Source organism: Perna viridis, chromosome 2, assembly GCF_037379345.1.
Source record: "Perna viridis isolate PV_CMFRI_1.1 ecotype Kerala chromosome 2, ASM3737934v1, whole genome shotgun sequence".
NCBI lineage: Eukaryota > Metazoa > Mollusca > Bivalvia > Mytilida > Mytilidae > Perna > Perna viridis.
In genome coordinates this window covers 47767928-47785306 of record NC_142446.1, presented here as the reverse complement: position 1 = coordinate 47785306, position 17379 = coordinate 47767928, and the positions used below count along the sequence as shown (strand labels likewise).

Below are 17379 nucleotides of genomic sequence, written 5' to 3'. Positions count from 1 at the left end.
TATGACCCCTGAGTTCTATTTTTAGTAAAGGCAGCCATGTTTCTTAACAGATCAAAAATCCAAACAGTCATTTTGTTATGGATACCCTAAAAAACAAAAAAAACATAAAAAACATTCATTGAATTCTGTAGAGTAGTTTCTGAGAAGAAGATTTTTTTGAAAGTAATAACATCAAACACAGCATCAAATAACATTTATCTGTAATGATTTTTTTATGAACCACAATTCTTATCATCTTATCATACACATCTCCTGGAACCTCACATAAGCATTTGGATAGAATAAAGTGCAAAATAGAAGTTGTATGATTTACTTTAAAATTAAAAGAATATTCTAAAGCTAAATAAACATTTAAAAGATCACACTGTCAAGATTAGAAGAACCAAGTTATTTCCCACTAGCACTGACTATTATTTATAGAAATTACCTCCCTTTGCTATATCATCAATTAACAATCACTTTGAAGAGATGTCTAAGTAATATAAAAACATTTTTTTAAATTCTGCTTTATTTTATGTTGTTGGATAAATCATAAAAAAGTTCAAATTTGAAAGTGGTGGGATTTGATCTCTTTGCCACTTGAAATGAATAAGATCTCTTCAAACTTTATATATAATATTCTTATCAATATAAATCTGTGACAAATTCTGAGATAGAAAAAAGTAATTAATATTTTTTACATGTATTTCATACATTCAGAACCAGTAAATACATTTTTTATTTAAAAGAAAATTCAAAATAAAATAAGCAAGGGAGATAATTCAGTCAATATAATTATTTCTAGCCACATTTCTTACCTCATTACATAACAGCTGTTAAATGAATGAAAAGCATTGATTAAAATATCATGCCATGCTTCCTACCATTCTGTCACTTAACATGATCTAAATCATTGTAAATATACATGTATATGTGCACATAAAATAATGTAATAAAGCATGCCATTCAGTGCATAATTTCATAACAGTCTAATTAGTTGCATGAATTCTCGTGCATGCTCGTGAAGATATGGTATATATAAGTGTCAATTTTTCAACATTTTTTTCCACCCCTGAACTATCTTTTATTTACCATGACGATAGAGAGAGAGAGAGAGAGAGAGAGAGAGAGAGAGAGAGAGAGAGAGAGAGAGAGAGAGAGAGAGAGAGAGAGAGAGTATAACAATCCATGTAATAGATTCTAATTCTATAAACTTGTCATGTTTACAACTATTCTGCACGAAGTGAACTGCACTTGATCAAAAACAGGTGATGCAAGAACTCATACAAATAAGGCAAATCATTTTCATTAAAAAGGGATTTGATATTTAAGCTTCTTCAAATACATACATACATACAGAAATAGATATATTTTGCATGTAAAATATAGTTATATATTTCAATCTGTATGTACCAATCTATATAAAATGCAGACATGGGTCAATGGTAGAGGTCAATCATGGTGCAAAAAAAAAAAACACATTGAACAAAGGATGCTTTTTTCTGTCTTCATAATTATGATATATTTTGATTGACTGTAGTCCTTTTTGTATACAGATCTATGTTATACAGAAAAGCATCCATTCACTGCCCACATAATTCAACCAAATGAAGAACAATTACTCTAGCTTGGTGCCAATTTATACCGAATCTTTTTAGTACAAAAAGCGAATGACAAACTAAGACTAGTTATGTTGTCTGTATCTGTTTCTGAGTAAGAATTAAAAGTGAAATTAGCATGTTTTTAAAATGCATGAATCACCTCCTGTCTGATTTTTATAAAGATTTTTTATAAAGACTGCTATTAAAAAAGTTCATTTTCATAATTTTTTAAAGTCTGAAAATGGCAAAAGAAAGAAAACCTGAATAATTCACAATGTTCAGCAATAACATAAAGGGCATGACAACAACAGATGAGGCCTACCACAGTGTGCCAAGTTTTTTCTCCTGTTCCAACTGAATTCATATGTAATAGTACAGTGTATTTGTCAAGTCATTGCACAGTAACTGGATATATAGTACAACAAAAATTTATAAAGACAAATAATATTTTAGATTCCAAGTGGGCAACATTCTAAAAACAGAAAGTTCAATTCCATCAGTGACCACATTTCACTTGTAATTATACAATCAGTGCATTTTGACTGTTCAAATAGACCAGGTGTAGTATAAATTCTGACTGCTAGTTTACAGTAAGCTTGTGAAGTACAAGCTGCCAGTTTAATTGAATAATACATTCATTTTTTTTTTTTTTGACACTATACAAATATGTTTTTATTAAATGTTTCAACAAACAAAAAGGATGGTCATATGTATGTACATTTCAAATACTGAAATAACTTGCATTGAATATAACAACAGTGATAGTGTTCAGGGGCTGATTCAGGCAAGGGTGTGGTGGGTGTGCAAACCCCCCCCCCCTCCACCCATAAATTTGCAAACCATAGGTCGTCAAGAGTAGATTTAGGCAGTTTTAGGATGAAACTTCAATTTCTCGCTAATTTTACCACAAAAGATATCTCTACATTGCACCCACTTTAGAGGAATATATCAAAAGTTTATTTATATTTTAACTGTGTGCCCCCCTAATCTAAAATCCTGGTTCCGCCCCTGGTGTTGGCCTTTTCCAAAAGACCCCTGTCCTGTTTAATTGAGAAAATGTGTCATTTTTTAAAAAAAATTGGAATAATTAAGTTAATGTACAAAATCTTGATCATTAATACATAAAAGACAAGGCATAAATAATGAAATTATGAACAGGAACATTATTTTCTGCCTGCCTTTTTTCAACACTTCATACTTGGGACATAATTTATCTTATTTGGCATAACATTTAATTAAAAGGGAAACTTTCACAAAAGATAACAACCTTATTTCAGAGGAAAACTGCAGGTTTTTAAAACAGCTGGGGCCATTCACCAATGTCCCTACATCTTGGTGTGAAATACTAAAATTTCTACTGTGACTGTGAAGAACTAAACTTATTCACTGCCTCATCTAGAGCAGTTAAATTTATTTCATGATATGATTTCCATAATACATGTACAATGTATGTGCTGAAAACAAATAGAAACATAAATTTGTCCTACTATGTACTAGATATACTCCCACTTGTACAGTGCGCTGATACTGGACAGCAACCAAAATTGCTTGCAATGTATGCCCTATCTACTTAATGCCACATACCAAATTTGAAATTAATTCATCTAGTTGGAGCCATGGTTTATGTGAAAAAAATTTGGACGGACCAATGAACAGACAAGGTGATTCCAAAATGCCACCCACTCCTGGAGTGGAAGTATAATAATATATGATATCAAATACTCTTGGTATGTTACTTTGATTATCCACGTTGTCAAGATGTGCTATAATTATTTAATTACTGATACCATTGTATTATACTGTATACTTATATTTATTTTCTGGTTAAAAGCAAGCATTTTTCCATTTGAAAATTGTGGGTGTCAAAAGTTAGTGCAGGCATGTGTACATTACAGAAAACATTGCCCACATTGAAAAGGTACAGAAAACAATAATGACACCATTGCCAGAGATGAGATGTGCATTAATTTAATTTCTACTGTTGACATTTTTTTCATTTTCATTCTTTGCTGACAATGCATTGTGCAATCGTGCAAAATTAAGTATTTCAATGCAAAGAAAAATTATATTAGCAAATCAATGTCTTGAACTACATTTTGCAAATGCATAACAGAAAAAGGACATTATTGAAACCTGTGATGAATCTTTTTTCCAAATGTCATCAAAGGAAAGAGGTAACTATACAAAAAAAAAATGTAAGTATGGAGAGCAGTAACTGACTACTACATTTACAACTATATGACATTTGAAAAAAACTTCTTACTTGGCATAACAATGTGTCTTTAGAGAAATATATGAATATCAATTTAACTTTAATTTTTCTTGAAATTCTTCGTCTTCTTTTTTTTTAAAGGCACAGTCTAAATGTAAAAATGAACAGCAGCTGTCGCAAATAATGAAAATCTTTGGTGACTGCAAATTGACACCTGCAACAGTCCTTCCAACATCTGTAATGTATAGAATTGATTGTACAATATCTATACAGTATTGTATACATTAGAAATAGTTAAATATGACATTAATTTGTAACAGCATGTATTGTATTTATACAATCACAAAATGACATCTGAAATATCTATTCTTACATACAATGTAATCAAAGAGTTATAACATTTTATTGGTTAATATTATCCCTCACAGATTATGATATAGAACTCACAAACTTGTGCAACAATACAAATGCAATACCCCTATAATATACTTGCAAATAAGATGAAATAATGCTTAATTCACAAAAGATCCAAATGATTGTCATATTGGACATGCAAATCAAGGTAATACAAAAACAATGTATGTTGTCACTTATAAGTGTCTGGGAATTGTATGTTGTGGGGACTGATTTACTTATTTTTTGTGGAAGCTGAATAATAAACAGATAGTTGTACAGTTAAGTGTACTGTACTTGTCCACAATACACTGAAGACCCTAATTAGAATTGACATCTCCAATTTATCCTATAGAACAGGTATTTAGTACAATATGGACTTATATATACAATATTTTCCATATAATGTCCTTAACGAGGTAGACATTGGGTATGGGACACAACTCATAAAAATCATTGGAATGTTTGTATTCAGCATTTACATCAATATCATGCAAGCATCAAAGTAACCTGGACTGATTTCATTCGGTTTCAAATGAAAGCTTGACAGGCTATGGTGAAATTGAATATGATACAAACATATCACTGACTTAATGAGTTATGTCCCTTACCCTAGGTCTACCTCCTTAAGTGTTGGAATCTGTAAGAATCATGCTCAGAAAAAAATACATGAATTTGACAATGTGGGCACATAGTTTAATGTCTATTGATGACAAATTGACAGTTCAATTGTCTTAGAAGTGTCAGAGGATGCAGAAAAGTGAGTTCAAATAGAATCAGGTCTCACTAACCACTTCTAACATTTCCATTACTTTACATGTTAAAAAAGTAATTTTCAAAGTTTCACTCTGAATTCCCAGGACAAATGACATCTTAAAGTTGCATACCGTTGCAAAGCTTGGAAAATAAGGCTTCCAAAATCATTATGCTAATGGTACGATGATTGTAGAAATTCTTCACAAAATTTACTTGAATAAATAATATTGAAAATCCTCATTTTTACCTGTTCTGCTAACTGACAGCATGGAGGCAAATTACTCGTACATGTAAACAATATTCATACACTTTTGTGGTTAATTACATTATGATTTTAAAGTACACATTCTCAGCTTTATTTTGACTACTTTTAATCATAATACACACAAATAATGCACTTACAATGCATATGTCTAGGTTCAGTGTGTTTTTGGTACTACATAGGGGGGGTGGCCATTTGATCCAGAAGTGGTTAGTGAGACCTGATGGGTGAGAGTGAGTTATCTCCCTTTGATGATTAAAATGCAATGCATTTCATAGAATTTATACCTCGATATACTGACACTTAAAAAAAATGATTGCCATTTCTGCATTTCAGATAACATTTTGAATAAGATTTTGTTTTTTCCACCATGATTCACTAACTGCCTTTTTCTTACACAGAAAAGCACTTAACCATACAATTGCATTTATATGCTGTATCCCTATGTAAATAATTTTTCTTGTGTAATGCAAAATTCTAAACTTTGAAAAAATTTGACCCTAGACTTTATTGTACCAAAATATCTTAAGTATTCCTAAAACCCTTCAGAAAAAGGGGCACATTTCAAAAAATATTCACAAAGACACAGAGGCAAGAAATACTGCAGTGTTTACATGTATAGACCTTTTAAGAAATGCAAAGCTCTCATATTAAAATGTCAAAATTCTGTGCACTTTTCTGTTCAACAGAGAAGAAATTTACTTCGCTTTAGGAGATAGACTTAAGATAAAGGACATACCTCTTACAAATTATTAGTATGTTTGTGTAAACCACTTTACATAAATATCATGTAAGCATCTGATTTCATTCCGTTTCAACGAAATGCTTGCAAGGCTTGATGATATTGATTACAATGGAAACATATCGCCAACTTTAAGAGTTATCTCCCTTACCCTAGGTCTTACTCCTTAAGCAACTAATTTCTAAACTGGTCATTTGTTATGCTTCATATTTCAAATGCATGTATTTAATCTTAAACCATTTGACTATACCACAAATGTAAGGAGGTTATATCAAATATTACATACAGTGTTCAAATATAGATACATGTATCAGTATACTGTGAAAGTACTATTGTTCGCTTGGTACCAATTTTTTGTGGTTTTTGTGGGTAGGCCAAACCACGAAATTTGGTTCCCATCAAAAAGGAGATTTTCCATTGATGTGTATACCGAAAACTTCAAAAACCATGAATTAAAGAATCCATGAACTTGTGTTTCTTACCTTATCCATGAAAATTGGTATCCAAGAATTAAAGCACTTTCACAGTATTCCTTTAAAAAAACAAAAACATCACATGAAATTCCCAAAAAATACAGTCTTGTTTCCTGCTACCAGCGAGAAAAAAATAAGGTAGGTAGGTTTGGAAATTATTTCATTTTTCAAAAATATTTTACACTGAATTAAGGGGGAAACAATCTAGATGGTGCTTGAGCCAAAATGGCTGTAACATGTTTAGGGTGGGCATAAACAAATAGGTTAGGTTGGGTAGCAGGAAGTAGACATATTTTTTTGGCCTTAGAATTGCAAGTTTGTACAAATCACAATTGATACAATATTTGCACTTATAGTTTTAATTTTTAATTTTGTTCTTTCCAAGGTAAAATCTTCACCTTAACCTTATCATATTCTATTTAAATAGCTGAAAATGAAACCTGAAGAATGAAAATATCTAACATCATTCAATAAATTTGAAGTCCATATTTAATGACCTTTGATCTTGTCTGCTATGCTGAGTTGGATTATTTTTTAAAAATCATGAAATACATGTATAAGGCCCCTAAGAATGTTTATCCTTAAACTAAAATTATTTAGGCCAAAATGAAAAATCTGCCACACTCCAATCAACCTGACAAAGTTTTTTTTCTGTTTTTTTTTTCTGATTTTCAGGTTTAGGGACTGACCTTTTTGAACTGATTTTAAGTATGTTTAACTGTGTTATATTTTTTTCACAGTGCCAAGATTTCAAAGGGGAAAGGTTGTGATCATGCCAAATTACTTCAACCCTGCCATATTTTTTGCTGTAATCTTTATATTGAAAATTTAAATTCTGACTTGGAATAATTTGGGAAACAAAAATTATTTACCTACCTACCAACCTAGTGTGACCTTACCAAAGTTGTAAATCAATGTATCCAGTATACCACATATAAAATTTTCAGTACAGTATTCATATACCAAAAAACCTACATAGTTTCAGATAGTGACTTAAAAAGGAGGTACATGTGGATAATCCTACTATTTTACATCTTCTCCCGGTATAAAGTTCTGGAGGGGTTTCCCATACCATAGGTGGATCAAACGGGACCCAGGCCTCTCTTTTGCTAGAAAAGTTTCATTGAATATAAAGAAAACACTGCAAAAGTGGAACGCCCCTCCTCCCCTTAGGCAAATCAGCGGATTCCCCTTTCGCCACTGTATACAACCAACCTTACATGTACATGGATGGAAAGATCTAATAAACATTAGGAATCTAGTACATCCAAATCTAAAATGTTTGTTAAGAAACAGTGCAATGTGTACAAACATGCAAATTTTTATCACAAAACATTCAAGTATAGAAAAGAAATCACAAAAATAACAGTTGCCACAAATTTAAACCAAAAAACTATCTTATATAAACAATGATAAAACCCTGAGCTGTTTATACCCACTAATTCTTACCAGAGATCCTCGATCGTTCATGTTTGTTTCCTGTTTAAAGTAGTAATTTCATAATTTCACGTCATAACAAAAACACACAAGTAATCAAAAATACTTTTTAACAATCAATGTGTGCATTTAAACGTAGAGACAAATCCCAGTCTAGAATTTATTGTTCATTGATTTGAAGGCAAATTTGTAGTATCAAGTATCACTATTCCATAGCTTGTGCTTTAAATTGTCCTTTATGAGGTAAAGAACTAGTTATGTGACGACATATAATTATTGTATTTACAAAGAAACACACAGGTTTTCAAATTTCAAATATTTAATTTTTATATTGGATATACCTAGTATGATGGAACACATACGTGTACAAGTATCATGTTTAGGACAACCATGGGAATAATAAAAACTAAATGTTTAATGAAAGTAAAATTTCACAGAAATGAAATTGTTATGAGAGAAAGGTAAGATGTCCTATCTTAACACCAGTGTGTCAATTGAGGCTTAAAATAAATGTAAGTTTTTTTTTCAAATCTTACAGTAAAATTCACCTTTTTGGGACAACAATGGGAATGTAATGAAAGTAAAATTTCACAGAAATGAAATTGTTATGAGAGAAAGGTAAGATGTTCTATCTTAACAACAGTATGTCAATTGAGGAAAGTTTTTTTCTCATTTTAAAATCCATCTTTTCTTTCAATAAATCAAAACAACAAATCTATTTATAGAACAAAAGTAAAATTACATCAATTGTTAAGAAAAAAGCAACAGTTAGCATAATATTAATGTTCTTTTAGTGAAATAAATAAAATAGAGAGGTCAAGAGTAACAAAAATTCAGCATTCAATGTGAATAAAACTGTAAAAAAAAAGAAAAAGAAAACAAGTTATAAGTACACATAGAAAAACCTAAGGGTGCAAATTATTGAAACGTGGAATTAAGGTTGTTTGCAGGATCTTCCCTGCCAGGTGCCTGTATGCATGGGGAATAAAAATTTGCAAGATGTGTACACATGTACAAAAAAAGGATCACACTGAGAAAAATATGTTGGTAGTTTGTTGAATCATTATTTCATTTCAGACTTTGTAATGAAAATCCATTTATTGTTTATAAGTCATTAAGTGTCAGTCTCTGTAAGAATCAGGCAATGGTTGAAACATGGTATGAAAAAACCCACCATTTTGATAGTGTAATTTGACTATTCGCACCAAAAAAATCTAACACAATATTTTCCATGTCATTTTGGCAGATTGAGTTATAATTTCATTGAAAGGCACTGAAAATGAACATTTCAAGGGCAGATACACATGTAACTCTGTCAAAAAACCTAATTTTCCTAACATTCTGTTGAAAAATGTCTTAGCAAAGCCAGTGTTGCTGGGATAAAAAATAGTCTTTTCAAATAGAGAAAGTATCCTTGAGTGATATTACATTATCAGAGTGGTGGGTTTTTGAAATGCATGTTTCTGATTTTTACCATTTTGCCTGATTCTTACAAACACTTACACTTAAAGTTTAATATATTCAATGTCATCATCTGGAGTCTAGATCATGTTTTGAACATTTTTTTTATCATAAGGGTAAATACAAAATAGCAGGATTTCGAACTAGGGTGTGTCCAAAGTCTTGAAGCCATAATTTCTGGTCTATGATCTTGGATATTTCATTTCTGTAGGTCCAGTGGTCAATTTCACAAAATTAGTAAGTGTAAAATCGAGTGTAAGTTATAACATCCGAATAGAAAATCTCATTGTGACGTCAATGCATACGACCATGTTTACACTTAAGACTTCTTGTGAAAGAAGTGAGTTGTCACAAACCAAGGTAATCAACAAACAATGCTTATGGAGGGTAAACATTTGATATCTTGTGTTAAAACAACTTGCATGATCAAAATCATATGACATAATTATAAGATTATTCTGATTATTCATATACTGGCCATGACATATACCGTTAAGTGACACCGATTATAGACAATCATTGACTGTTAGTAATATTCATTGTTACTAACCAAGAAAAACATTAAAACACCATATATAAGATATTTCTTTATCAAGACAGGACAGGGTTCTGTTTGTATTTTAGACCAAATGGAAATAAATGTCTATACAAGTGAAACTTTGATGAGTGAAAAGTATATATTTATTAAGTTTTTGAAATGGTGACTCCACTGTGTAGAGTGGAGACACTGTGACTCCATTCATAATATCTACACTGTAGAGACTGGAGACACTTTGACTCCATTTATAATACCTCCACTGCGGAGAGTGGAGAAATAAAAATTTATGTTGACAGTAGTGTACATTGTAATACCTTTATTGACTGAAATTATATAATAAATCATACTTTGATTATCTAGTTTTGATTTGCTTCAAAAGCAATTTTGACTTTAGGTTTCACTGTTTCACTTACCTCACACAAATACTATACTTCATGGACTATAGCAGACTAGATTTTTTTCTGAAGCTGTTTTACTCCTTCCTTTAGGTGATTTAGTATACCTTATCAATGATGCAATTTTAATTCTTGATAGTAAGAAGTAATAGAATGCTGGGCAGGGCACAGCTCAATACAACCACAGACGTCAAAACTCTGAACAGTTGGGACAAATATAAACAATAAACATGATACAGGTGACCTCCTAACTATGATTACAATTAAGTAAAAATCGGACAGGAAGTGATTCATGCATGTCAAAAACAAACAGAATTCACTTGAAAATATAACAGACTACATAACCAGTCTTAGTTTGTCATATGGTTGTTGCACTTTTGAGATAAAAATTATATACAGTGTATTAAAATGGCACCTTGTAAGAGTTACCATTCTTGATTTGGTTTGATTTAGTTGACTTCATGAGGAAAAGAATGTATGGTTTTCTCAAAAGTATAGATCCTTATACAGAAATTACTATTGTTGTGTAACAGTATAAAAATATGTAGACCAAAAAAGCAACATTTGTATGGTGGGTTTTTCTACACCTCTACCATAGGCAGTGTCTGAATTCCATATGGACCAGTACTTACATGTAAATGTTCTGACCACAAAAAAAAGTGTCAAAGATCTTTAAAATTTGTATTCAAATGAAATAACCTACTTATACAAGTTGAAGAAATGCTTACATGTAGTTCTGACCCCATTTTTGTCCTCCATTCCAAAACAGGTAAGGACCACTACCCTCTGTATCTATCAAAACTTTTTTGTGGTGTGGATCCTTATAGTACAATTCCATAGAAATCTGTATACTTTTAATATGCTTATTGCCCTTAAGCCTCTTTATACCCATAGTTCATACACAGATATGGTAACAACTTCTATAATTATTCCTAGCCTAACTTTGGTGGTACTGAACCTTGTGATACAATTTCATAGTGATCCAAACACATGAATATTATAAAGTTAAATATCATGAAATGCATGTATCTGGTTCCTTTAAGACCCCTATTTCCAAAATAGTTAATCCCATAACCCCAAAAACTGAAACCAACCATCCTAAAGTAGTTTAGAATAGCCAACCTTGATGTAAAATTTTATCCAGATCCATACTTATATTCAAGCTATTGAATAAAAAACAATTATCTGTGGATGACAAAGATGACAAAACATGAACTAAGATGACAAGGACATACCATTTATTGAATGCAAATTTTTTGCAATCATATATTTTTTGTTTAATATTTATAATGTGTACTAATGTTTTAGCAGGAGCAGAGAGCTCTATGGCAACATGCATGTGCAAGTTCGCAGGATGCAGAATGATGAGAACAAAAATTCATCATCTGGAAGTGACATGTCATGGAGAGAATGCAAAATAACCATACGTGTCCTAAATAATTATTTAAAAAATTTAAGAATGTCTTGGATGTCTAAAAATATAACTTAAATAGCAATTAAAAAGGATTTGGAGGTACTTACAATGTTTACCTTATGAGAACGTCACAATGTTGTCCCTTTTACTTTTGTCCAAGACTCAGTTTTATTAATTTTTAGAAGAAATTATTTCTTTTTATGTATATTAACAACCTCTGTAGACTAAGTACTACTTGAATGGATGTTCTGTTGTTCTGCATGCACCATTAATAGTGAAATCTAATTTTTGGCAAAAAATGCTACACTCACTACAAGGCAATACCTACTACATATTACTCTAAATGGGAGGTTGCCCTAATTACAGGACATTTTTATAAGTGAGTGAAGTATAGAAATTCGTCTAATTTATCTTTTATATTGACCACTTGGGAAACTTTTGTCAAAGCAAAATGCTGCAATGAGCGTCTCTTCCTATTAAAACTTTGAAATGTAATCAAAACACCTGCTAAAAAAAATGTTTCAAAGACCCACATGATAATTGATCCGAACTTCTAAGATATACATGTATATACATTGTATGAAAAAAACTTACTTTTGCCTTTTGGTTGTAGTGAAACAAAGCATTCTTTGCGGAACTGTTTTACAGATAAAATTACAAATAGTTGGAATATCTTTTTTATCAGTTTTATTGAAGGGACTTTAAAGGAGCCTACTAAATGTTTCGCTTACACTAAAGGCAAATTCTTTCCTCATATTAGCGTTTTACTTGACATTTGATGTCATCATCATTAGAGGGAGCAAAGCTTGATATTCTTTACCTCGTTTCAAGATTATCATTTTCAGTATTGTCATACTGCCTTACTAATACTGTCCAATCTCCAAAACTATAGCGATATGCATTAAAATTAGAAAATATCATCTCTTGCTAAATGCTAATTCCCCATAGCTTTGTAATGATAATACAATAAGACTGTACATTGTAGTTTTGTTAAACACTAACAAGTTACCATAACTTAAGTTGAAGAATATTGATGCACAATTGTAATAGATAAAACACTGATCTGGTCCTGGACAGTGAATGACTTGAAAGTTGATTCTTAATCTTGGACTTAGCTGAGACTGGGACTGGGAGGAATAGATAATGAATATGGCACAATAACTATTCAATACCAAGCATTAACTTACGGTAGTCGGTGTTGCAGCAACTGGATTTGTTGTCATTTTAAATTGCAACGGAAATCCGTCAATGTACAGAAAAGATTAATATATCCTTGAAAGTTGGATTTTTTTGCCTTTCGGTATTTATCGGATGTGGCATCCGAATGAAAAAAAAAGAACAATCGGAATAATGTCGGTTAAGTTCAGATTTCCGGAATTAGTGAACTGATTTGTGCAGGAATAAAATAATATGATAAAAAAAATACCAAGAAAATTTTTGTCTCCATAAAAACAAAACTGGCCATAAGAAACATTACAGCTATATTTTATGTCTTTTATGTCTGGTCTATGATATTTTTCTATGATACTCAGACACTGTATTATAATTATTTGTACACTAGTATTTATGAAAATATGGATCATAACCAGTCATTGTAATTGTGTTTGAACGAGTATAAAATTTAGTATTTAGTATTTATTGAGTATTTAAGGACGCTGGTGCACCTGGTCCATGTTCCCAGTTTTTAGTGGAGTTGCTCACTTGCCTTTGTTGCTTTGTGTGTATGATTTTAGTTACTGTATAGTGTATGTTCTTTGTTGTGTGTGTCTGTTTTCCGTGTCTGGTTTTTGTCCCTGGATTGCATTCTTTTGTTTGCCGCTGCGGTCTTGGTTCCCTTGGTTACTCTTTGAAAATATCGAAGTGCCAGTGGTAATGAGAATACCAAAAATGATCATCAGTGGTGGATCCAGGGGGTGGATGCGGAGGGGGTTCGCCCCCTTTAATTGGATAATTATTTTTTTAGCATGAAATCTTGACTTTTCAACATTCATCCCCCTCTCCCACCGAACAAAACAAATTTGCCTCTCTTTACTCGGCATTAATTCTATATATTTATTCTGTTTTAAGCGTGGCTATTAATCACTTGTCCACTATTCTTAATTCTATGTATGCTCTCTGACCTGAAACCCTGGATTTTCCTCTGATTATGTTTTTTCATGGCCACAAATACGTTCGAGCACATATAGACATACAAGCATGCAACAACACGGACAAAATAATAATAATAATACATACAGAGATGAGCAACACAAACCCCCTAAAAACAAAAAACAAAAAACAAAAACAACAAAAAAACAACAAAAATCATAGTGCATGTACCCCGGGAAGGTGAACAGTTCTTGATTCTTGCAAGATACTCTGTGACGTGCTGTCCAATAAAGGACTTCAGGATGAGGACATCTAAGACCACAAAATGGAAAGGAACATGTAGTAAACATGATGAGATTCAATTGAAAATAACTGTTCGTATTTACCTCCGCGGGTCACCTGTTCTAGATACCCATTAAGTATTAATAAAATGTATGCTTTTGCAAGAATCAGACAAAATGGGAAAAATCAGAAACATGTGTGTCAAAACCCCATCGATCTAACAGTATAATTTCACTCCAAGATGCTTTCTCTATTTGAAAAGACCATTACGTGATCAGTGCATCACTTGATTTGCTCAGAAATTTTTCAGTAGAATATTAGAAAAATTAGGTTTTGGAATAGTAGTCTGCTCTTGATATGCCCATTTTAAATGCATTTCAATGAAATTATTACTCAATTTTTACCAAAGTGATATGGAAAATGTCGTCTTTTTTCCTTGATTCTAATGGTACAGATAGTCAAATTAGACTTTCAAAATGGTGGGTTTTCATACCATGTTTCACCCAATGCCTGACTCTTACAGAGACTGACACTTAAAATATCTATAATGATATAAACGGTGGTAAGAAAACCGGTAGGATCAAATTTGAAATCAAAAGGTATTCACGATGATGTAAGGTTAAAAAATCCATGTGCATGATGAACAATTCGGTAAAAATAAAAAGGCAGGGTGAAAGATAAAGACAAATTGCAAAACATCAGGATCTGTTTTGAAAAAAAAAACAACATTTCAATAATGTTCATTTGATTTTTTAATCATATTAATGTTGATTTTAAAAAAAATCTATTGTTAAACAAAATCAACAAAAATGTAAACACATCAAAACCAAAAAAGTTGAATTAACAGATGTGTGACTAGATTGATAATTTTCAACTTCCATTAATAACAGAATCACAAAAAGTATCAAAAGAACTAGTTACTTTCTTTGCTGCTGATCCTGCTGCCAGTTTTATTTCTGTTCTTACTTTTCTCTTATACCTTTCTCAATGTTTATTTTTTTTGTATATTACAAAATGAATTTATTATATTTACAAATATTTTCTAATATTAAAAAATGATTTGGTAAAATTAAAATTTATTTTCTAATATTACAAAATATTGATTTTTGTCCACTTTGGCTTGCCATAATCATGAATGAAGTGACTGCATTTCCAAGGTTGGAACCACAGGCAATATGAGGTACCAGTATCGCATTGCATATTTCTGAGCGGGTGTACGAATGACTTATAAAATACAACAAACATCACACTGTAAGATGAAAAACTTATTTAAAAGAAAATCTAACATAATAACATAAAAATGTTCCACTGAAAAGGTTGGTTTGATGAGTGCAAAACGAAAGTGAAAGTAGAGAAAATGGCTATTTATAGTTCAAGACTACTTTCCTATCCGATCTTCGTGGACTCACTCTATTTTCTTTGCGGGAAATTATTTTTTCACATGTCCTTAGAAATGCATAAGCGAAAGTATTATTGAATCAATTTACAAATTACAAAAAAAAATCTTAAAAATATGCACTTCACTATAGAAATCTATGGGAAATTAATACGATATTGAGACCATGACGGGATCATGCCCTAGATTTAACTTGCGTTATCTCCCTTTGTACATTGTATATACTGGTATTTGAGATTTCTGAGTGTTTCGTTGTTTTGGTTTTATTTTGATTAATCTTATAAGAATATTTCCATTCTAATAACAGATAAGTACAATATTCTATTGACTCTTCTTTATTTAAGTCGTAATGTAACTGCTAATTGACTTCAAAACGAGAAGTTAATAGAATATATTTCCACTGCAGTAGCCAAGTAAAATGTACAATATAAAATCTCCCGGACCCATCAGTTTCTCGTTGACTGAACGGACCGATTTTGATTTCCATGTACACCCACCCTTATCTTTATACACCATAAACAAAACATCTAACTTCTTGGTCATGTAACTTCATGTTCATCGCCTGAATATAGCTGAAATATTGCTGCTCGGACGTTAAACCCCAACAATCAATCAATCAATCTTGGTCACGTGTCTTGCTTTACTCGGTTAACTGTTAGTATACATTAAATTACTTGCTATCAAATGTTAACTGGGTTTATTCGTTTGTTTAAATAAGTAAGGTACTAAAGATTACGAAGGATAAGATATGAATACATTTCTATTTACCGTGAAATACTACAATATTTGTATCTATCGTTTTATTTAAAAATGTACATAGTACCGAATTAAAAACTTGGAATGCAGGTCGAGTTTTAAACGGAGTCCTTTAAATTTGCAGATAGTTGAGTTCTTCAGTTTCTAGTTAATGTCTACGAATTTTATGTAATTCAAAATGAAGAATTGGTCAGGAAGTAGCAATATCAGGGGGAATTCGAGGGAAAATTCATAAAAGGACACCTGCGGCGGTGAACACATCTCGCAGCACAAAACTGCTGAAGTAAAAACATGATAAAAAATGTTCAAAAAATCGAACAGACCGAGCCAAACGCAATATTTCAGAAAATATAAACTTTATCATATTAACAAATTACCAGACGTTAAGATTCTCCTCTGTGTTGAAGACTACGAAATTTCTAACCGGTTAAGATGATAATTAATATATGAAATCATACTGTTAATAATTATGCATAGAAAATCCTTTAATCACTTATGTAGCCATCCTCCCAAGTCCGTGAGAGTTTTTAGTCCATCTTCGGTCCCTCAAACGTTAAACGGGGGAGAATTTAAGGTGTGGAGCGAAGGTGGAATCAAAACCCTGACTTGGGAGGATGTTGTGTGGCATTTGGTTTGTTTACAATTATGCAACAACAAAGTACCGTTAGATCACTTATACTGTTTGTCGGGTTTGATAAAAAAAAAAGTCGTAAGAGAACACAAACGCACTAATTAAAGTGAATTTCCAATTTCAGCCTGATCAAAATGATAAAGAGTATTTTATTGCTGTCAAATTAGATGGAAAATAACATTATAAAGTGACTGTAATAAACAAACTGCCCCAGGCATAAAGACTGTTATCATACCAACCACTAATTTTCTGTTATGTCAAAAATTTTCCTTTCAATAAAAATGATGCTATTTAATGTCACACTTTTCTGCAATGACCTCTTTTGTTAAGAATGTTTTTGTTTGTATAGCTATCTTTAGATCTTGAATGTGTTCTTTCTTTCCACATTTTTAGATATACTTTCGCAATTTAAGCCATGTGTATCTTGTCGATGGTTGTCTTACAAATTTTTGATAGGACCGTGTTTTGCATAACTTTATATATATATAGTTATATAGCAATTTACCACCAGTTGGTATTTATAAACACTTACAGATCCGCGTTAAAGATAGCATATATAGCTG

The 17379-nt window shown here is 31.6% G+C and overlaps 1 protein-coding gene across 5 annotated transcripts in view; it reads right to left on the bottom strand.

Annotated features, from left to right (window-relative positions):
- Positions 1-12992, bottom strand: part of LOC148625456 (UTP--glucose-1-phosphate uridylyltransferase-like) — a 38819-nt gene extending 25827 nt beyond the window's left edge. The window contains exons 1-3 of one of the 5 annotated variants that reach the window (XM_088569006.1): positions 12851-12991; positions 7868-7897; positions 798-812 (exon numbers count right to left, since the gene is read on the bottom strand). In XM_088569006.1, the coding sequence (XP_088425132.1) occupies positions 798-812; positions 7868-7897; positions 12851-12886 (81 nt within the window). In that variant the 5' untranslated portion in view covers positions 12887-12991. Of the gene's footprint in view, positions 1-797; positions 813-6427; positions 6452-7867; positions 7898-12850 lie in introns of those variants that run through there. The other 4 variants (XM_088569008.1, XM_088569009.1, XM_088569012.1 and 1 more) reach the window with 4 other exon arrangements.
- Between the last annotated feature and the right edge of the window lie 4387 nt (positions 12993-17379).